Source organism: Cervus canadensis, chromosome 28, assembly GCF_019320065.1.
Source record: "Cervus canadensis isolate Bull #8, Minnesota chromosome 28, ASM1932006v1, whole genome shotgun sequence".
NCBI lineage: Eukaryota > Metazoa > Chordata > Mammalia > Artiodactyla > Cervidae > Cervus > Cervus canadensis.
Window position 1 is genome coordinate 45,152,383 of NC_057413.1, and position 23,531 is coordinate 45,175,913.

Consider the following 23,531-nt stretch of genomic DNA (forward strand, 5'->3'; position numbering starts at 1 on the left):
CAATTTGTCCCAGCGTGCCCAGGACTGTCTTGGTTTTAAAATGGAACGTCCTGTGTTCTGGGAACGCTCTCTGTGCTGGGTAGGGAAGAGGGAAGGCTGGTCGCCACGGTTCATTAGCATCTGATCCCAAAATGTCCTCAAGGGGGTGGCCACAGAGAAAAGGGACATGCAGCAAGAGTGAGGAGGGAGGAATAAACGTCTAGGCTTCGTGAGAGCCCAGACACGGAGGGGGAGAGACCAGGCCCCTCGCACTTGACACGGCTCCCCTGCTACGAGGGCCTGGGAGGGTCACCCTCCACCATGAACCCCATCTGATCACCTTTCCTGCGGACGATGAACTCAAACTTGGCCGGTACCAGCGTGTCCAGGCTGATGTTGATGGCGCTGAGACCAGCTTTCTGAAGCTGAGGCAGCAGCCGGGCTAGGTTGATGCCATTGGTGGTGATGCCAATGGTCCTCAGGCCTTCCAGGCGACGGAGCTGGGCTGGAGAGAGAACAGGGAGGGGTGTCAGCCTGCTTGCTCTTGGTGAGGCCGGGAGAAGGGCTGAAAGAAGAAACTCTGCAAGGGGATAGAAAATGGGCTCTCTGTGGACTACTACTGAGCAGGTTTAGCTTAGCAAGAAATGTAAGGATAAAAACAATGATCTAAAAAAGCAACCAAAAGATCAAAGACCGAGTGCTCCCTTTGCTAGAGTGCAGATGGGACCAGATGGATTAAGGAGACCAGAGCCCAAAGAGCACAGAGGAGGAGGTTCTGCACAAAGTGGGAGGGAAACTAGCTTGCACCAAGTGAGCAGTCACCTAGACAAGGAGCAGGAGCTAGGGCCCTGCGTGTGGCAGGGAGGCCGCCTTATAGGGAACTGTATAGGGATGATTGGGTGTACTGGTCGCCCTCACATCCCCACCAGCAGGAGGAAGGCAGCTTTTATCCCAAGGCTACAGCACTTTAGCCAGCTGAAGGGGATGGGGGCAACCCTGAGTAGCTGCAGACAGTCAGAAGACAGTGAAAACTATGACACACAGATGAAAGAAACGGAAGACCACGCAAATAAATGGAAAGATATTCTCTGCTTGTGGATTAAAGAATGGACATCGTTAAAATGCACCATCCTAACCCAAGGCAATCTCCAGATTCAATGCAATCTCTATCAAATTTCAATGTAATCTCTATCAAAATTCCAATGGCATTTTTCAGAGAGAGAACAAACAATCTTAAAATATGTATGGTACCACAGAAGACTCTCAATAGTCAAAGCAATTTTGAGAAAGGAGAACAAGGCTTGAAGCATCACACTCCCTGATTTCAAACTATATTACAAAGCTGTAGCAATCAAAATGGTATAATAGTGGAATAAAAAAAGACCCGTGAGGGATTCCCTTGGCGGTCCAGTGGCTAATAAGACTCCACACTCCCAATGAAGGGGACAATCACAGATTGGGGAACTAGATCCCACATACCACAACTAAAGATCCCACGTGCTGCAACTAAGACCCAGAGCAGCCACATAAATAATCCATGGATCAATGGAACAGAACAGAGTCCAGAGATAAACCCATGCATGTGCGGTCAACTAATTCACAACAAGGAAGCCAGAAATATATAATGGGGAAAGGACAGGGAAACTACATAGCCAAGTGCAGAGGAATGAAACTGGACCACTCTATTATGCCATACACAAAAATCAAACTCAACTCAAAACAGATTAAATCTTGATGCGAAACCATAGGACTCCTAAGAGGAAACAGGCAGTAAGTCAAAGGGGCTTACTTTGACACTGACCTTGGTGATGATTTTTTTGGATCAGACACCAAAAGCAAGGGCCACAGAAACAAAAGTAAGTCAGTGGGACTACATCAAAGGAACGTGCCTGCACAGAGCAAAGCAAACGGTGGACTTGAGTCCGCCTACTGAACAGCAGAGGATATCTGCAAGTGATACATTTGACGAAGGGTTAACACCCAAAATACACAAAGAAGTCATACACCTCAACACCAAAAAAAAAAAAAAAGAACAAACAAAAACCACCACCTGATTAAGAAATGGGCAGAGGATCTGAATAGACATTCTTCCAAAGAAGATCTACAGATGGCCAACAGATACATGAAAAGGTGCTCAACATTAATCATCATCAAGGAAATACAAATCAAAGTCACAATGATATCACTTCACATTTGTTAGAATGGCTATGATCAAGAAGACAAGAAATAACAAGTGTTGGCAAGGATGTGGTGAAAAGGGCACCCCTGTGCATTGCTGGTAGGAACGTAAATTGGTGCAGCCCCCATGGAAAACAGCGCAAAGATTTTTTAAAAATTTAAAAATAGAACTACCCTGGGATCAGCAATTTCACTTCTGGGTATTTATCTGAAGAAAGTGAAAACATTAACTCGAAGAGATATATGCACCCTATGTTCACTGTAGCATTATTTATAATAACCCAGACTTGTCCATTAATGGATAAATGGATAATTAAAATGTGGTACACACACACAATGGAATATCATTCAGCCATAAAACGAAGGAAATCTGGCCATTTGCAACAGCATGGATGGACCCTGAGAGCAACATGTTAAATGAAAATAAGTCAGACAGAGAAGACAAATACTACATAATCTCACTTAAACATGGAATCTAAATTAAACCAAAAAACTAAAAAAAAAAAACAAAACAATAATCATGGATGTGAACAATATCGTCAACAAATATGTATTGGTCAATGAGCAATACATAATAAAGGGAAGTAGGAAAACATCCAGATGGTCAAAAACAGACAACTGGTAAATTATGCTTTGTCTAGATGATGGAATATCATGAAATTAAAAATGACTCTGTACCAAAATATGTCAGGTTGTTGGGAAATACACAAAGTCCAGCGGGCAGGTTAAAAACAGTAGTTAAAAATTAGGGAGAGAAGAAAAAAGGACAGGCAGGTTGCCAAACCAAAATGTTGACAGCAGTTTCAGTTAGGCAGCAGTGATATCATTTTTGCTTATCTGAAATAAACACATATTACTTTTGCAATAAGAAAATGAAAGTGTAAAAATAAAAGTTGTTGTTTTAAAAACAAAGTGAAGAACTTTACTCTGGGGACTCTGCCAATGTGAAAAAATTAGTAGTAGTTCTTGGCTCCCTCCAACAAATCAACCCTGAAGAAACACAGAAATCTAGGAGCTTAAAAAAATAGACAATCTTGAGAAACTCATAGGATGATGAGTTTTGAGCTTTTGAGCTGGTATGGGGAAGGGGGCGTGGAGCTGAAGGGGACTGGGAATGAAAGCAGTTAAGAGGAAGCCAGCGGGGGTGGGGGGTGGGCGGGTAAACTTTCTCCCTGCCCTTATCCACTGATGCCTCAGCATGATAACTGCTTGTCCCCTTACTGAAGAATCTGGTGATAGGTGATAGGAGCACCAGAGAACTAGCTCAGGAATTCACTAGAGGTCAGGTGGGTGGTGGGGGCGGGGGGAAGCTGTCAATGTCCTGCTGGGAGTTGAAGACCACAGTGGGGGACTGTCTGGCCTCAGGCATCCATTCCTCCACTTTCCTCCTCCAAAGCCCACTGAGGGTCACTGCTTCCTTCAAACCTGCTTCTCCCCGAGGGCAGAAGGCCTGCTAGACCACCGTATTACATCACTCCAGGATTACATCACTCCGGGAGGTGCCGTTCTCATCAGGCTCTAGGTGGACAGCATCTCCTGGAGTTGCCCAGTACACAACCTGCACAGTCTGACGTTAGCATCCTTAGTTAGAAAGGGCCTCGGGGCCTCAGTAAGGACCAGCGTCAGGGAATTAATAGTGCCAGCGTCAGGGCATTAGTTAGAGCCATAGTCAGGACATTAGTTAGGGCCAGCCTCAGGGCCTTAGTTAGGGACAGTATTTGGGCCTCTGTTGGAGAAAACTTGAGGGCCCTAGTAAGAGACAGGTTGTTAGTTAAGGACAGCATCAGGGGCTTAGTTAGGGATAGGATTAGGGAGATAGTGAGGGGTATTTAAGGCTATTAGGGACATTGTCAGGGCCTTTGTTAGGGCAAGCATCAAGGCTACAGTTATGACCAGAGACAGGGAGTGAGTTAGGACAGCATCAGTGTCTTTAGAAGAGAGTCAGGCCTCTATTATAGGCAGTGTCAGTGACCTGAGTAGAGACAACATCAAGACCTTATTTAGTGAGAACGCCAGAGACTTGTTTTGGGTTAGGGTTTAGGGTTAGGCTGGTCCCTGGTGGGGAAGATTACAAACATAAGTGAATAACTGTGATATTCTGGCATCTTGAGCTCTCTGGGCCTATCAAAGACTACGATCTGGCCTTGAACCTTTTCCCATTGTGTCATACAGAATAGCTCATATCCTCAGGGCAGTAAATTTACTGGCTAAACTAAGGAGACCCTTGAGAAGTACATCTCGTGCCTCCCCGACCAAAAACAAACAAAAAAACTCCAACCCTCCATTCATATCAATAGAAAAAAAAAATGATCAAACAGACCAAGACTGTAAGAGAAATACAAATATAACAAAACAAATAACAGAGGATTTTAACAAAATGAAACAGAATTTTTCATGGCAAAAGGGAACAAGGGGAAGCAGTAGCTAAAAACATTATTGTGAAATAAATGGCACAAGAAGATAAACGGTAACATCCACACAGAAGGAGAAATTGATGAGCTGGAAGGTAAGACTAAAGGGCTCTTCTAGGAAAAAGATGAAGAGAATAAGACACCAAAATATAATTTAAGAACAGTGGAGAATCTAAGTAGATGGGTCAACATCCAAATAGAGGTTCCAGAAAAAAAAAATTAAACTTGGGAGAAGGAAGGAATAGAAAATGGAAAAAAATTTCCCTATATCAGGAAAATTTCATTGAACGCCAACAGGACAGATGAGGAAAAGCTTATCCTAGACATATTATAGTAAATTTAAGGAAATTAGACAACAAAGGCAACACTCGACCCAGAGAAGAAGAGCATATGACCAACAGCAAAAATCAGACTGACATAAGACTTCTCCCAATAGCCAGACTGATTAAGGAGACAATGCAGTGACATTCTTAACATAATGAAGGAATGAACCTTGAACACAAAATTGTATATGCATTCAAATATTATAAAATTACTACTTTAATATTATAAAACTGTGGTGTTGGAGAAAACTCTTGAGAGTCCCTTGGTCTACAAGGAGATCTAACCAGTCCATCCTAAAGCAAAGCAGTCCTGAACATTCATTGGAAGGCCTGATGTTGAAGCTGAAACTCCAATACTTTGGGCCACCTGATGTAAAGAACTGACTCATCTGAAAAGACCCTGATGCTGGGAAAGATTGACGGCAGGAGGAGAAGAGGACAACAGAGGATGAGATAGTTGGATGGCATCACTGACTCAATGGACATGAGTTTGAGTAAATTCTGGGAGTTGGTGATGGACAGGAAGGCCTGGCGTGCTGCAGTCCATGGGGTCGCAAAGAGCTGGACACGACTAAGTGACTGAACTGAACTGCTTTAAAACCTTATAAAAACTACTTGGCACATCAGATTTAATTAGATTCACCATCAATATTGGAGTCACCATTAGAAACCACAACAAAAATATTCATATAAGAGAAACAAATCCAAGAGATAATGCAAACAATGTGCATTTACACATGATCAAACATCTTGGTAAAGTTATCTTAAAAAGACAGAGAGGGTGCTTACAAGAGACACAGCGGGGCAGACTATTCGTAATAACCTGAAAGTAAAATTCGAGAAAACATCAACAATAACAGTGGGGAAGGTTGAAAAAAAAAATCAAAGGTCTAAGGGTGTGCTAAAGCTTTTGCCTTGTTTGGAAGAAAAGCGGGTGGTCATTTATGTAAAAGCCAAAAAGGATGGAAAAAACACAAAAAAGTACAACAGATTTTCTAAAACTGTTGAAATGAGCCCAACTATCTCAATAATTACAACAAAGGCAACTAGAATAAACTTGCCAGTTAAAAGTCACAGATTGTTAAATTTGATCAAAGTAATAGCTCTGTGCTATTGTAAAAGACATACTGAAGGAATAAGAACACATAGCGGTTAAAAATGAATAGATGAAAACAGATAAAATAATCTTATGAAAGCTAAAAGCAAGCTGATATAGCTTTAGTAAAATCAAATACATAAACCTTAAGACCAAAAATATCATTATGGAGAGAGACCTACTACTTAGTGATAAAAGATCCAATTTATGAAGAAGACATAACAATTCTAACCACATATGAACCTAATAAAATCACCTCAACTATAGATAAAATAAAAAGCGATAGGACCTTTGAGAGAAACCAACAAATCCACCCACTTATTTATCATTGGCAGGCCAAGCAGATAGAAAGTCAGCAGAGACTGACATAACCAAAGGTTTAGACAAGAAAATTAACCTGCTGGGTCCAATAAACAAATATAGATTTCTTCATGTAATAATTAAAGGATAAACTGCTCAAGAATTAAAAAAAAACTTATAAAAATTGCCAATATACTAGGTCAAAAAGCAATCCTCAATAAATTTGAAAGGATAAGTTTCATACAGATAAGATTCTCTGGCCATATAATTAAATTACACTTTAATAAAACTATGAATTAAAGTCCTCATCTCTTGTATCTCCTGCATTAACAGGCAGGTTTTTTTTTAACGACTAGTGCCAACTGGGAAGCTGACTTCCCTACAAACAGTGCTGAACTTCCTCAGAAAATTAAAAACAGAATTACCATATGACCCAGCAAGTCCACTTCTGGGTATACACCCAAAAGAATTCAAAGTAGAGTCTCAAAAAGATATTTGTACATCCATGATCACAGCAGCATTATCCACAACAGCTAAAACATAGAAGCAATCCAAGCTGATCAATGAATGAATTACCAAAATGTAGCACGTTCATCCAGTGGAATATTATTTAGCCTTAAAAAGAAAGGAAATTCTTCACTACACTACAACATGAATGAATCTTGAGGACCTTTGCTAAATGAAATAAGCCAATCACACACACACACACAAACCCAAATACTACAGGATTTCACTTCTATGAGGTTCTTATTCAGTTGCTCAGTCGTGTCCGGCTCTGTGACCCCATAGACTGCAGCAAGTCAGGCCTCCCTTCCCTCACCATCTCCCAAAGTTTACCCAAGTTCATGCCCATTGCATGGTGATGCCATCCAGTCATCTCATCCTCTGACATCCTCCTTCTCCTTCTGCCCTCAATCTTTCCCAGCAGCAGGGACTTTCCCAAAGAGTTGTCTGTTTGCATCAGATGACGAAAATACTGGAGCTTCAGGTTCAACATCAGTCCTTCCAGGGAATATTCAGAGTTGATCTCCTTTAAGAGTGACTGGTTTGATCTCCTTGCTGTCCAAGGGACTTTCAGGAGTCTTCTCCAGCACCACAGTTTGAGGCATCAATTCTTCGGCTTTTTGCATTCTCTATGGTCCAGCTCTCACAACCGTACATGACCACTGAGAAGACCACAGCCTTGACTATACGGACCTTTGTCAGCAGAGTAATGTCTCTGCTTTTCAACACACTGTCTAGGTTTGTGATAGCTTTCCTGCTATGGGTCTTAGAGCAGCCCAAACCATGAAGATAGAAAGTATAATGGTTGCTAGGGGCTGGGGAAGAAGAGAATGGGAAGTCACTGTTTAATAGGAGTAGAATGTCAGATGTACAATAGGAATAGATGGTGGTGATGACTACATAATAATGTGAATGTACTTACTACCACTGTGCTGTACATTTAAGTAAGATGGTAAATTTTCTGTTATGTGTATTTAGACACAATAAAAAAAAAGACACAGAATTTTCCAGGGAACATGGTAATCAGATTCTAAAATTCTCATAGACAAAGCTTGGTATAGCTAGCTAAAGCACTGTTAAAGATTAAAACGGACTTCCCTTATCAGATAATGGACTTAGGAAGCTACAGAGATTAAGACTCTGTGATACTGGCATACAGATAGACAAACTAAATAGAATAAAACAAACCCAAAGCAGACCAATCCACACATAGTCTATTTATGGAGGAAGTAGAAATTATTCAATAGATGGAACTAGAAAAAGTGACTATTCACACAGAAAAGAATGAAACTGGATTCCCCGAAGTTACTCACAGATTAACTAAGGACTTAAATGCAAGAACAAAACTTCAAATATTTTAGTAAAACCATAGGTATTATTCTGACCTTGAGTGACGTATTTCATTAAGTACAAAAAGCACTAACCATAAAAGACAAAACTAATAAATTCAGGAGCTACTATTGATAGTATGGCTTGTTTTTTCAAACTGGGAGAAGATATTTGCAACACATATCAAGAACTTGGACCATACCAATATGAAAAACCAAAGAGAAAAATGGGCATATGACATGATCTGGTATGACACACAGAAATAAATAAATATATATATATAGCTAATAAACATGTGACAAGACACCTGACCTCATTCTCAACAGGGAAGTGCAAAGCAAGACCACAATAAAATGGCATTTTATACACAGTCCACTGGAAAAAGTCCAGAATGATAATACTGAATGCTGGGAAGGATCCAAAAGATACTTAGGTACTGCTAGGGACAGTGTAAAGTTGTACAACCACTGTAAGACAATGCTGAATTGTTTGCCAAGGTTAAACATTCACATATTCCATACCCTGGCAATTCCATTCCTACAGAAACTGTACACCAAGATGCATGAACGAGGATACAAGTGTTTAAAGCAGCAGTGTTTATAACATCAAGAAACTGGAAACGATCCAAACATTTACTAACAGGAAGTGTGGTATATTCACATAATGTAACAGGAGACCGAAGAGAAAAGGAGATCGAAGTGAAAAGGAACGAACCACAACTCAGGGTGACGTCTGTGAATTTCAGTTGCGTCAAAAGAGTAAGTCCTGAAAGACTGCACACAGCCCAATACTTACAAATTCAGGAACACGATCTCATTCTTAAAAAGCAAAGGAATGATAAACATGGCATTTAAAAGTGTTTTCTTAGGAAGGAGAAATACAAGGTAGTGAAGTCCACAGAGGTGGTCAAAGGTTTTTGCCAGGGATCTGATTCTTCCAAAAAAAAAAAAAAAAATTGATGAGGTAGCAGGTTTCCTTAGGAATTCATAGCGTTATCAAAACATGTAAAAACATTTGTATGAATAAAGTAAAAAAGGCCATGCATGGATCAATAATGCGATTACTTAACGAACCCAGGATTAGGATTTACTCTAAAATTCTATGTAACTAGAGTCCATCAAAAATAAATTGAAAAAACTTCACCCCCTTTCAAAAAATCGTTCATGCCTCTTCATTGCATCAGGCCTCTTACTATGGGCTCTAAGCTTTGAAACCTGGATGCTCCACATTTCATTTCTTCAACATAATGAACAGAACGGAGGACGGAAGAACAAAACAGAAAAGTGAAAGCCTGCAGGACTGAGCGATTGTCCAACTAAGCTGTTACCTACAGCGACAAGTCAGTGTTGAAGTCAGAAGCCAAAACAAGTGCACTGCAAGCATTGCCAACACCATCACAGGACTTGTGTGTTCACAGGCATATCCAGGGATACTGTGGGGCTGATACCTCCACAGGAGGCTCAGGCCACTGTACTACGGCAAGCATCACAATAACGCAAGTCACACAGGTTTTCCTGGTTTTCCAGTGCATGTAAAAGTTATGTGGGACTTCCTTGGTGGTTCAGTGATAAAGAATCTATCTGCCAATGCTGGCGACATGGGTTCAATCCCTGGTCTGGAAAGATCCCACATGCCACGGAGCAACTAAGCCTGTGCACCACAACTACTGAGTCCGAGCACCTAAAGCCCGTGCTCTGCAATGAGAAACTCATGCACCGCAACCAAGAATAGCCCCCACTGGCCACAGCTAGAGAAAGCCTGTTCGGAGCAATGAAGACCCAGTGCGGTCAAAAAAAAATTATGTTTACACTATCCTGTAGTTTGTTAAGTGTACAATAGCATTAGTCTAAGCAAATGTACATACTTGAATTAAAAAATACTTTATTGCTAAAAATTACTACTATTAAGCCTTCAGGCAGTTGCAGTAGCAACATCTAAAACAACTGATCACATGGGATTTCCCTGGCAGTCCAGTGGCTAACACTTTGAGCTCCCAAGGCAGGGAGTCCAGGTTCAATACCTGGTCAGGGAACTAAGATCTCACATGCAGTAACAAAGACTGAAGATCCTGAATGCCACAACTAAGGTCCAGTACAGCCAAATAAATAAATATTAAAAAAAAAAAAACAAAACTGATCACAGATCACCATCACAAAGGTAACAACAAAAATAAGAGTTGGAAATATTGTGAGAATTACCAAAATGTGACACAGACAAAGTGAGTGAATGCTGTTGGAAAAATGTCACCAATGGATGTGCTCGATGCAGGGTTGCCACAAACCTTCCATTTGTAGAAAAACACAGTAGCTGTGAAGTACAGTAAAGTGAAGCATCATCAAGTAAGGTGTGACTATGACTACTTGATGCTTCCTTTTTTTGAACATCGCAAACCGTCCCCATCCAACAGTGGCAGCTGCTAACCACACATGGCCATTTAAATCAGTGAAACTGTAATAAAGTTAAAAATTCAGTTTCTCGGTCACAGTAGCAGCCTCTGAAGCCCAAGGCTGCCTACTGTATCAGACAACACATAGAACATTTTCATCATCCCGGGAAGTTCTATGGGCCAGCACTGCCCTAAACCCACGACAAGAAGGGAGGAACTTGCTCATACACAAGCCAGGAGGAGCAGTGCAGGATCAGCTCTGGATTGTTGGAGGGGCTCCCAAGCTGAGCTGTCTTCTCAGGGGCAGTTCTGCAGCACCAGTCCCAGGGCTGACAGCCTCACGCAGGGACCCGGAGAGACCAAGACGGCTGACTTAGTGAAACCCACAACCCCTTCACTCTGCCCCCTGGATGGAGTCCCTAAAAACTCTCATCTGGAGGGTGGGGGACAAGTGCTTGTGAACATCTCAGCTCTGCCTGCTGCCCCCTCCCCTCCCCTTCCAGCCTTTCTTCCTCACTAGCCCCACTTACCCTGACCTGCAGGGCAGTTTTACTCTGAAGTACCACTTCTGCCAATCAAAGGAGCTGGGCTGGGAGATGTCAAAGTGGCAGCAAACACAGCAGCACAGGAATTCAAGGCCCTATGACTGCCATGGTCTCAGAACACTGGGGGAGGGTTGGGGGAGGGCTGGGGGGGGGGGCGCTGTACAGTCCCCCCTGCCCCGCCCCAATACACACCCTTGAAGAAAGAGACAAATCATTCGCAGTAGGTCACTGTAGCCCGTTCCTTGCCCAAACCAGCATCTATGTAGTGATCAACCCTTGACGATCTTCACGCTACCAAGCCAGGACCAGTAACCCAGGGCCACCTGAGCAGGAGAACCCGAGGTAACCACTGTGTGGATCATGACACTGAGCCGAGTGGGGCGGGAACCTGCCCAAGTTCACACGGCGAGGGGGTGGAAGAGCCCAGAGCAGCAATGTGGCTGCCACCTCTGCTGGCTCCCTGGCCTCTTCCTCTGCAAGGAGAGCTCTGTGTCCCCCTGACTGTGCTCAGCCAGCCCTCTCTGGCCAGCAGTGATCCCCACCCTCTGGCTCACCCACAGGCCCTGGACAGACAGCAGAGGTAGCACCCTGACAGGGCAGCCAGCCAGGTCTGGCCCCTTCCTGGAACCCAATCTGCCCGTCAGGCCCTAAGAAGTGGCCTGGAACAGGGCAGGTCAGGTCAGCTCCCCTTGGCCAGCGCGTGCAGCCCAGGAGCGATGCCAGGATTCCAGGTCAAGTGACCAGCGGGGGTGGTAGGGAGCTGGCCTCAGGGCAGGGGGAGGAAAGAGCTGGCAGGGGTCCCTGGGCCCCTCCTCAGAGCCCCCACGGCAGCTATTCCCGCCAGTGGGCTGGGATCCTCGAAGCTGGGGCCTGCGATCATTCCCCTTTGACCCCAACACAGTGCCAGGCACACAAACAGGCACTCTAGAGAATGTGCACTGAACCAGCCAATGAGGCGGACAGCAGGGGCGGGGGCCTCAGCAGCCAAGAAAATGAAACCTTATTCTCTTCTGACTTCATCTTCTATAATCGCACACTCAGTCCCCGCCCGACCTCAGGGCTTAGAACCAGCCTATGGCAAGGGCCACCCCACGCACAGCACTTGCCACTTGCTGGATATTGCCTTTTTATTTCTTCCCCGGCTCCAGCCTATAAGGTAGGTTACCCTCTTCACCTGAAGGCTCAGGATGGACTTTAAAAGTTTCCCAAGATATATGACTGTTAACAGTAGTATACAGGCGCAGCTGAGATCCCCACAAGGGCGGATCGTACTTCAGAGATTGCACTTGGAACCACCTTCATTCATTCAGCAAACACTGGTGAGCACCAGCTGTGTGCCAGGCACTTTCCTAGGTGCTCAAAACACAGCTATGAACAGAACCCACCCAGATCCCTGAGAGCGCTCAGGCTAGTTAATAAGAAGACAAAAACCAAGCAAATAACATAATGTGGTAGAGTAGGGTCGCCACACCTTTTCTGTCCGAAAGACCAGAGAGTAAATATTTCTGACTTTGCCAGCCATATGCTCTTTGCGGCAACTCCTCAGCTCTGCAGCGGGCGGGGGGTGGGGGGGGGGGATATGTAAATAAGTGGGTGTGGTTACGTGCCAATAAAACTTTATTAATGGATGGTGAATTTAAAATTTCATATAATTTTGATGTGCCACAGATGTTATTCTTTTGATTTTCTTTTTCGATCACATTTAGAAACAGAGAAACTATTCTTAGCTTACAGGCTACACACAAGCATGTGGTCGCCCTGTTCTGGCCGGTGGGCTGTATCTTGCCAGCTCCTAGGAGGCAGAACGGCTGGGGGGTGTCTGCGAGGAGTGACTTTAGACAGAGCGGTCAAGGAGGGCTCCCCTAAGAAGATGACACCGGTGCAGAACCTGAATGAGGCAGGCTAGCAGCCCTCTGCTCCCGGTGAGGGGCAAAGGCACGTGGAAAGGCTTGGCTGCCTGAATGCGGGGGAGGATGGGGGCAGAGCGGCAGGAGAGAGGTCTTTGCGGTTGATGGAACCAGATCACACGGGCCTCCAAGCCCCGGGGGAGGACTTTAATCTAAATCTGACGTCAAACCACTGGGCTCTGGCCCTTCCTAGCTTTGCGACCTTGGGCGAGCTCTCCAACTGCTCTGTGCCTCATTTCTTAACAAAAATGAGAATAACAATGGTGCCTATTTCCAGAGGGCGGCAGGACTCTGTGAGCATAACATCCCAAGGGAGTGTTGACTTCTGATATTTGTATTTGAATCAGGCTGGATGAAGCGGGACCTGGGAGAGGTGGTGACAACTTTGGTCAACTCACCCACGATGTCCACCACGTCCGGCCGGATGAGCGGCTCCCCGCCCGTGAGCCGGATCTTGTCCACGCCTTCTTTCACAAAGAGCCGGGCCAGGGTCAGAATCTCCTCTGTGGTCAGCAGGTCAGCCTTGGGGGTCAGAGGGACCCCCTCCTCGGGCATGCAGTATTGACCTGAGGGAAGGGAGGAGGCGCGGAGGAAGGAAGTGAGTGCTGCGGTCAGACCGCGAGGCCTCCGGTCTCCAACTCGCCCACCATGCTGTAAGTTTCTCCGGAATGCCAACCCAGCCAGGAGGAGAGACCCGGCCAGGTCTGAGGTGGCACAAACCCTAGGCCAGGTGCTCTCTGAGGCTCACCTTCCTCTTCTACAGCCCTCGCCATCTGGCCTTGCTGTCCCTCCGTGGGTTAAAGATGGTAAACGAGCCGCCAGGGCAACCTGGCTGGAGGTAGGGGCAGGCGGAGACCGACTCCCTCCGTGAGGGGCCGCTGGGCGGGGTCTGCCCGGAAGGCCAGGGCCGGAATCATTTAGTTCCTTCACCTCATCTGGTTTTGACCAACAGTGAGCCCCGCCCTCTGTGTGTCCTGAGGTGCAGGAGGCCAGGAGGCTTTGCCCTGCCCTGGGCAAAGCCACGCCCCTCTGTGGCAACACGTGCTCCCACACCCAGGCTAGGATCCTCCAGGTGACCGAACACCAGTCCCATTTCACAGGCTGGAAGACTGAGGTTCCGCCTGTTTAGGGCAAGGCAGCAAAAGGGGATAAGGAGGCGAGCCCTGGCTGGTGAGCGGGGCACCATTTCCTCCCTTCAGTTCCCGTGGGACAGGTTTAACAGCGCTAGTGGTCAGGACCTGCGAGGGAGTCAGGCAGGTTAGGGAAGGGTCTAGAATTGGTCTTTGAAGATGGAACAGATTAGGTAAGAACATCAGAACACCTGCATGGGGTAAGTATTGTTAGGTTGAACATTTACGACACAGGCATGTGTTTATTGGGCCATGAAGTAAATACATTTCTTACTGTGAGTTACAGTAGGAGGAAGGGAGGGAGGGAGGAACAATGGAAGAAAGGCAGGACAGATGGACGCACACACTTTGGAAGTCCCTCCAGCAGTGGCTCTGCCCCAGAGCTCTCTGTATGTTATGCAACGAGGACTGTGTACCAGCCTGGCCCCAGACGACTTGTCTGATGCAACTGGAGTGTTTTGCTATACCCGGCAGTGCTGGCCGAGGGCACTGGCCTCTTTCACCTGTTTACAGTGCCCGGCGGGCCCCATGCCGTGGCCTGCACTGTGCGCACCTCAGGGAAATATGAGGGAAGGAGGAGGAGTCCCGAGCCCGTGGTAGGTCCCAGGTCAGCCTCGGTCCTGAACCCAGCAGCAATTCTGTTCTCCAGCCTAATTCCAAGGAGAACCCAGCTTCCAGGATCACAAAACTCACTCCTGATCCCCACCTTGCCCCTGAACCCCACTTGACAAGCAAGGAAGAAGGCTGGGTGGAGTTTTCTAGAAAGAGGAATGGGGAGGAGGATTCCTGGACTGGGGGTGATTGCAGGGGCCACTGCAGCAGAGGGACAGGTGTCCAGAGAGGGCCCCCCAGGGGCGGGGGTGGGGGGGAGACTCACATCTGAGGTTGCACCTCTCGGTGAGGGAGATCCGCAGGTAGCTGTGGCGCCGGCCAAAGCTGTCGGTGAGGAAGGCAGAGAAGGGGGCGGCGCGCTCCCTCAGGAACGGCCTCGGCCTGGACGGCACCTGCAGTGGGGTGGGAGGAACCACAGGCTGGGGGGCAGGTGTGGGGAGAGCCCACCTCTGGGACACGACACGCCCATCAACCTCCCCCTCCCTCATCTCTGACACCCGCACACACTGCCTTTCCATCCATTTGTGGGCTCTGCGGTTCTGGGGGCCCGGAAGTCTCCCCTCATTCACAGGATGAGAGACAGGTCTAGAAGGAAGGACCTGCCCTCCAAGCCTCACGCTCAGCCCTGGGGGTGCAGGGCCTCTGCTGGGGTGCAGCTGCTTGGGCATCAGGACAGGGCAAAGGGCACTAGACCCCACCCGGCCCCCACCTCCTCCCTGTCACGCCTCCCTCAAAGGACGCCCATCCAGGAACAGCCATCCCCAGCATCTTTTGGACGGGTCACCGGGAGGGCATGTGCCTCTCAGTTCCCGCGAAACACATCCAGAAACGAGGAGGGAGGAGCAGGCAGCTGAGAGGGCCAGTGGCTTGGAACCAATTCTCCAACCCAGGCTTCCCCTTCCTTACCTTGAAAATGAAAGTGAAAGTCGCTCAGTCGTGTCTGACTCTATGCGACCCCATGGACTATACAGTCCATGGAACTCTCCAGGCCAGAATACTGGAGTGGGCAGCCTTTCCCTTCTCCAGGGGATCTTCCCAACCCAGGGATTGAACTCACGTCTCCCATATTGCAGGCAGATTCTTTACCAGCTGAGCCACAAGGGAAGCCCTTCTTACCTTGAGCTCAAAGCAATTACTCCTTGTGGCAGAGGTGGTCACACAAGCTGCCTCCCCCTTGGCGATGGGGGGGTAGGGGGCTCTCTGGAGCCCTCCCACTACCCAGGAGGACCCAACAGACTACACCCCCAGGAGCAGCTAGGGGCCGCAGCCAGCCAGGGTGGGTACACCTACAACGGGGGTCTCCCCTCCTGTAGAAGGCCCTGGGGTAAGGACAGTACAACCAGGGGGACCCACAGAGGGAATGAGGCCACCAGTCCCCAGGAAGGGAGGGTGGAGGTTCCAGGATGGCCACCATGCTAACCCCATGCCCAGATTACATCAGTCCTTACCCTTCACCCACCCACTGCCAGCAGATAGGATTAAGGACCCACTGAGGGGGCGGGGGGCAGAGGGGATTGCTGAAGACTGCTCACAAGGCACAGACTCATCCTGGGGGAGAGAAAGGAGGCATCCAACCTCCCTCCCCCTTTCCCAAGTCTGAGATCATCTGCTCTCTCTCTCCCCCCCCTCCCTTTAGAGCAGGGGTCCCTGAAGTCCAGGCTGTGGACCGGTACCTCCTATAAGATCAGTGGCAGCATTAGATTAGAAATAAAGTGCACAGTAAATGTAATACACTTGAATCATCCCGAAACCACCCGCCAGCCCCCAGCCCCAGTCTGTAGAAAACTGTCTTCCATGAAATTGGTCCCTGGTGACAAAAAGGTTGGGGACCCCTGCTTTAGAACACAACCCTGGGTCATGACAGATGTTGATGATAACTGCCCCACAGAAATAACATCTGCAAGGCATCTTGAGGTTTCCAAAGAATGTTCTCTGCTCCATCCCCACACCTGAAAGGATTATTATAACCAATGCCTGGATGGGACCCACGAACACCCCTGGTGGAACCAGGACTCAAAACCAGGTCTTCTAAGTTCTGTAGTCTTTCCCCTAACTGCATAGGGTGTGTCCAAGAAGGTACACAGGATGGAATACAGGGCAGGGAGAAGTCATTTCTCTGGAGTCTTTAGAACAGTGAAATCATGACCGTGGTGGTCATCTGTCAGGTCTACGGATAGAGCTATGGACTGGGGGCAAGAACCCTGATTTCCGGGCTCTGTGTGCCCTGATGGACTGGCAAAGTTCTCTGACTCCTCTTGGTCTGCTGTCCCAGCTATAAAACAAGGACAGTTATGGGCCAAAAGTGTCCTGCTGTAAAAGAGGGGGTTACTCAGGATGCTGGCAGAGAAACACCCCAGATTATCACCATCTTACAACCGAATAAAGCAGGCCTCTGGAATGGATAAAGAAGATGTGGTACTTAGACCCAATGGAAGATGACACAGCCATAAAAAAGAACAAATAATGCCATTTGTAGCAACATGGATAGACCTTGAGACTGTCATACTGAGTGACGTCAGACAGAGGAGGACAAATATCAGATCAATTACATGTGGAATCTAAAAAAAAAAATGGTACAAATGAACTTATTTACAAAATAGGGAAAAAAAGTTACAGATGTAGAAAACAATCCTACGGCTGCCACGGGAGAAAGGGGGAAGGGATAAGTTGGAAGGCTTATGAAGTGTGTGTGCCCATACACTGTGCTGTGCGCGCAGTTGCTAAGTCAAGTCTGACTCTCTTGGACTCCATGGGCTGTAGCCTGCCAGGCTCCCCTCTCTGTCCATGGGGTTTTCCAGGCAAGAATGCACAGCTGAGCTGCCGTTTCCTTCCCCAGGGGATCCTCCTGATCCAGGGATCCAACTCACATCTTCTGCATCAGCAGGCGGATTCTCTTACCACTGAGCCACCAGGGAAGCCCATACACACACTACTTTTTATAAAATAGATCTAGCAAAGACCTACTGTATAGCACAGGGAACGCCACTCTGTCATGGCCTATATGGGAAAAGAATCTGAAAAAGAGTGGATGTATGTATAAGTGATTCACTTTACTGTACAGCACATTGTAAATCAACTATATTCCAATAAAAAATTTTAAAAAAAAGTTTAAAAAAGAAAGAAAGCAGGTCTCTAGGTCTCCTGTGGTCCAGGAAAGAGAAACATTTACTTCAGGGACCTGCCCAGCCCTGGCTGCATGTTAGAACCATCTGGGGAGTTGAAGAAAAACATTCCCGTGGAGACCAATTGAATTCAGATCTCCAGGTGCCTGTGTTTTTCATCTCTCTGGGAGATTCTAACGTACAGCCAAGGTCAAGGGCCACTGACTGACTCAAGAGGCAGAAGGAATGAGAGAGAGAGAGAGAGCGAGCGAGCAGGGGGTGCTTTGGGCTTTTCCTGGGTCCATAAAACTGACCTCACTCTGCTCACTCCAGGACCGGCTTCCCAATCCTCTAAGAAACTCTGCTCATGGTCCAGGGACCAGAAAGTAGCCATCACTTCCCTGAATTGCAGTCTGAAATTATCACAAGAGTGCTCCCTCCTCTCTCCCTACTCACGCCACTGCCTTTCCACCCATGCCCTTGGGGGTGGGGCGGGGACACACAGCAGAATCAAGAGTCCCATCCCCACTGCCCACCAGAGTCCAGGAGCCCAGACACCCAGGAATCAACAGCTATTCACAGTTCAGTAACTGGTTAATCACTCCAGGGCCCCTCCTCCCACGATGCCCTCCTCACCCTAATCTGAACATCCTGGGGGAGGTGGCTGGGTGAGGGAGGAACCTGAATGAATCTCAGAATGGGAGCCAGTGACAGGACAGAGGCGCATGACTCAGCAGAAACCAGAGAGGGGGTGTGGAATGGGGCAACCCAGCAAGGAATTGGGCCCTCTGTTCTGGCCAAGGGTGGGGCAGGCCTGATTTCATTTTTGAAACCAAGAGTGACCTTATCTACAATCATTCAGATCGTACAGCCAGTACCTGAGGCAGCCTCCTAAACACACACAAAACACATTTCTCGTCTCCCTCTCCCAGCCAGGACTGCAAACTCATCACTTGGATATTAACACGCCTCATCCCTGCCTCCTCTCTCCTCCAATACTGCATGTCCTACTTTCATTCTTCCATTTTTTTCTTTTTTTCCTTTCCTTTAAACCCCCCGAAGGGGAAAAAAAAAATATTAGCACCAGTCAAAGGAGATTGGAATCCAGGAGGAATTACAGGGCAGATTAGACAGTGAAGCCTCTCGCCCAGGAGAGGCTAGGACATGTCACAAGCAGAACACCCTTGGCTGCTCAGACTCCTCGGCCCCGCCTGGGGCCTGACTCAGCATCCCCATGTCATAGCACCTGTATCAATGGACAGACAGGCAGGTCCCCTATCTAGAGAGAAAGGTGGTGTGTGTAAAACCTAGTTACACTGGGGTAGCCTTTCATTGCTAGGCTGGTCTCTACTGTCAAAATGCTTTAGCCCCACGGAGGGCCAAGAGGGAAAGAGTAAATGTATACAATAGCTCACTCACTTTGTCGTACAACGCTGTAAAGCGACAATGTGTGTTAATTGCTTCAGCTGTGTCTGACTCTTTGCGACCCCATGGACAATATAGCCCACCAGGCTCCTCTGTCTGTGGGATTCTCCAGGCAAGAATACTGGAGTGGGTAGCCATGCCCTTCTCCAAAGTTAAAAAAAAAAAAAAATGGTTTAGCCTCTAACAGGGACTCTCAACTCTTGTTACACATTAAAATAACCTGAAGAACTTCTGAGCAGTACTGAAGCCAGAGCCCCAGACCAAAGATTCTGTCTCAGCTGCTCTGAGTTGGGGCCCTGGCTTTGTTCATAGCGTTCCTAGTCTTCTCTGCAGCCCAGGTTGAGAACCATTGGCCCAGCCACACCAGAATCCGGTGCCATGTTAATCAGGGTGATTCCAGTTCTCAGCATTGGCTTTGGAGGCAGGGAAACCTGAACGACAGGCCCTGCTGCCTACTACCCTTTCAGCTTTAGCTTCCTCATCCATGAAGTATGGACAATAATCCTACCTAAGTCAACTGCAGGACCTCCTGGCACACAGTAGGGGTTCAGGAAGAGACTGCTCCCATTCACTTACTCTAACTCCTACTTAGAAATATCCGGTCATCATATATCCATGGAAGGGATACACTATGACTAGTTTTCCCACTCACATCAGTTTCCCTAGTCTTGCAAAGCCCTACTTAATGGCAGAGGGCCCAAGGCTGGGGTTTCCAGAGCTGCCCTCACACCACTCGAAGCAGGGCAAGCAGGGTCTGAGCCACCCAGGGACCATGGACACCAGTGTGAATAACTGGGCACAAGGCAGCCGGCCATATGCTACTGGTTACATGTCGTCTCCCACCAGTGCAGACTGGGCGAGGTGGGGAAGGGTAGTGGGAGGAGTCAGTTTAGGGAGAGACCTGCCCCACACGTGCCTTCCCTGGTATCCACTAACATCGGGCCTTTGATTTGACTGATGAAGGCCAACCTCCAAACAGCTCTGGAGGGTAGGTACCAGAGGAGCCGGGGGACAAAGAGACAGGCCAAATCCAAATAGCACTGGCCCAATTTATACCCTCTTTGGGAAGAGCTATACCCAAGGATGTTCAAAATTCATCTCTATTAAATGAGGGAACCTGGGCAAAGTGCCCAGCCCCAGGCCTTGACCTCCACTCGCCCTCCAGCCCCACCCTAAGTCTGAGGTCTTCACATCTGTAGGGAGAGTCACACTTCACTGAAACGAAGCCTCTGAGGAGCTGGGCAGGTTGGATGTTCAGACAGGCCTCCTGAAAAATATGCTTTCCTCCCGAGGGTGACTGCCCCAGGCCTGGCCTGGCCATCCTCCTCATGTGCCCAGTCCCTCCCTGCATGAACCTGTCCAACACGTGTTCTTCCTGGCTCCCTGAATAACTAGGTGCCGCTGGCACGGAGCCAGCCTCTCCCCTGAACCAAGGCAGCAGGCTCGGGCCCTGAGGTCAGCACCGTGCCACCCCAACAAAGCCTGCACGGAGCCTGAGACGGAGAAAAAGGGGTGTAGTGCTTGCAACTGTGGGAAGCCCTCTGTCCCGACTGTGCCAACCAGGCTGGCAGGGAGCTCCGTCTCCCCTACCCACCTCCCCGTGTACCCACGCACCTCCCCTGTGCCCCTGGAGAAGCTCCTCAAGCTGCCAGTGGACCCAGCCCAAGGCCCCTTCCAGCATCCTCGCGGCCAGCTCCCGCCCACACCCTGACAGACAGACACCACCTCCTGGCTTCCCCTTGTCTCTCCCAGCACCTCCCATCCCAAACCAGACCTCCAGGGCCTGGTGTGGGGAAGGCGCCCTACTGGAAGGGAAGGGAGGTCAGGGGTTCTAGGACCCCCTACCCTTGGTCCCACCAGCTGGCAAGCTCAGCGGATGGGCAGAACACACCTGTCTCCAAGACTCGCTCACCTCTGAGTCTCCCCGAAGGACATTCTATGCCCTCCCTCAACTGCGTACAGATGGCCTGGTCTTAAAGACATGAAAAGAGGGGAAGCCACAGACCCAGGAGCTGGGTCACGCTGGGGGCACGGCGAGTGTGAAAGCCTGGCCCCATATATCTGCTGCCTCCACGGCCCAGAAACACAGGGGAGCAACCTGTCTGCAGAGGATAATCCTGGTAGGGGATGTCCAGGGTGGGGGGGTCTGTGAGCAGACAGGTGACAGAATGAGTGTCCTGAGTGTCCAGGTGAGAGGGGACTTACGGGACACAGCATGTGACAATGGTGGCAAGGATAATAATGAAGACAAACATGAAATACACATGCACAGCATGTACACGGGCCAGACTTTTCAAGTGTGTATACACATTACATTAACTCCTTTAATCTCTACAACCACCCTAAGGAGGAGACACTGTTATTCCCATTTTACAGAGGAGAAGACTGAGGCACCGAGGGGGAGGGACTTGCGGAAGTTCACACACCTAATAAATGGCAGGGCTGGGATTCAAATTGAGGCATTCTGCTCAAGTCCACCTTCCTACCTGCTAATGATCCCTCCTCCCTCACAGTGCAAAGGAAAGGGCGGGAGCAGCTTCCCCCACCCTCCCTGCGGAAAAGAAGCCGGAGCACAGATGCGAGCGTTTGAGCCTCTGCTCACTTACTTTACAGCTCAGGGGGTCCAGGGAAGTTCACTTCCATGGGCTCCCTCAACTGAAGATACAAACTACTCACCTCAGGTTGTTTACTGTGAGGCCTCAGTGAGACCATCAATGAAGCCTCTTAGCACAGGCTGAAAAGTACAACGTACGTTAGGGGCTGGGGGTGGAGAGGAGAAACTTCCCTTTTCCTAAGTTCTTTAAAGACCTCTCAGCCATCTTGGTTTTCCCATTTTTCCCTCCATGACGTTCAGAGTTCAAGAATTTGGACACACTTCTTCACCTCCCAGCAATGCGAACTGCTTATCTAAGGATCCTGAGGGTGAGGAGGGAGGTCAGAATTGGGGAAAGCCATTTAACCTGAGACTCTCCTCCTGATTGAGCAACAGCAGGTGCTCAATCTGTTGACCTGCTGAGCCCCTGAACCTGAAGTCCTGTGCCAGGGGGTGGGAAAGGAATGACCAAATGGACCCAGAAGAGGTTCCACCAAATAAAAAGAGATGCTTCTCCCAAAATGATACCCTGACAAGATGGGCTAAACAAATTGAAAACTTGTCACACCAAAAATCCCTCTGAGATGCTGCTAAGGACTCAGGGGTGGGGGTGGGGGTGCTATCCTAACCCTAAAGAGGCAGCAGATTCCCAAACCTGCAAGAGTCCAGGTTCTGGGCTCCACTCTGCTCCAGAATCAGGCTGAACCCTCCTAAGGGAAATGAAGATGTAACACAAAGAGCCAGTGAAGGACGGGTCACACAGCCAGGTGACTACAAAGTGACATTTTTAGTCAGTGCCACATTATGAAGTAGGTGTCACAGAAACACCTGATCACACAGACAACCTCCCCGGGGGGTACAGGGTGGAAACTGTTTCAGGAAGAAGCTGTTTAAGGGTGTGAGGCAGGGCTGAGAGGGGTGCTAATAACATCACACTGGCCCCAGAGTCCTGCCCGCCTGCTCCCCCATCTCTGGGAGTCACTCAGACGTGGAAGGAGGTTGCCTGGCCGAGTGGGCAGGGAAGCTTTTGAGTCAGACCCCAGGGAGCACCCCCACCCCGGCACCTCCAGTTGGGATTCCAGGTGGGACTGGGCGGTCGATCTAGAGAACATCTTTCCACACTTCTCCCTGTGCCCCTAATTAAGCGCCGAGTGGGGTCCCTCCCAGGAGCGGACACCACTTTCAGAAGCAGCTGCCGCGGAGGGGCCGGGGTGCTTCTGGGCAGCTAGCTGCCTGGCCTGCCTCCCCCAGGAAAAGTGTGGATGCGGACGGGCTCACCTCCACGACAGGCTCCCCAGGGCATGGCTGCGTCACCGGAGCCCCCGAGCTGCAGCTCCGGACGCCGGCTCTCAGGACCCGCCGCACCACCCGGGACACTGGCTGGGCCGCCATTGAAGCCTGCCGGCGGTGCAGGATCCCACAGGGTAGCCGATTCGGGAGAACGCTAGCCCGGGACTCGCCGCCCCGGGTCCTCGAGGCGGGGGAGGGGCGGGGGCGGGGCCCGAGCAGCCAATCGGCGTGGGCGCCGGGTCGCACGGCCTTCTGGGAATTGTAGTCCACCCCGGCGGCTCCCTTTTCCTGGCAGGCTGTGCTCTATCTAGGGAGGGCTTGGAAAACGCCAAGTGCAAACTCAGCCAAAGATCCTGAGTCTTTCCTACGGGCAGCTCTGGACTTTGTGCCAGTCATATACCACGACCTAAGTGCCTTAGGGC

At 48.7% G+C, this 23,531-nt stretch overlaps 1 protein-coding gene across 3 annotated transcripts in view; it reads right to left on the reverse strand.

Moving 5' to 3' along the window:
- MOCS1 (molybdenum cofactor synthesis 1) overlaps window positions 1-23,291 on the reverse strand; it is a 33,651-nt gene extending 10,360 nt beyond the window's left edge. For all 3 annotated transcript variants that reach the window (XM_043450994.1, XM_043450993.1, XM_043450995.1), the window contains exons 1-4: window positions 23,098-23,291; window positions 14,966-15,092; window positions 13,357-13,524; window positions 320-484 (exon numbers count right to left, since the gene is read on the reverse strand). In XM_043450994.1, the coding sequence (XP_043306929.1) occupies window positions 320-484; window positions 13,357-13,524; window positions 14,966-15,092; window positions 23,098-23,211 (574 nt within the window). In that variant the 5' untranslated portion in view covers window positions 23,212-23,291. The remainder of the gene's footprint in view (window positions 1-319; window positions 485-13,356; window positions 13,525-14,965; window positions 15,093-23,097) is intronic.
- Window positions 23,292-23,531: the final 240 nt, after the last annotated feature.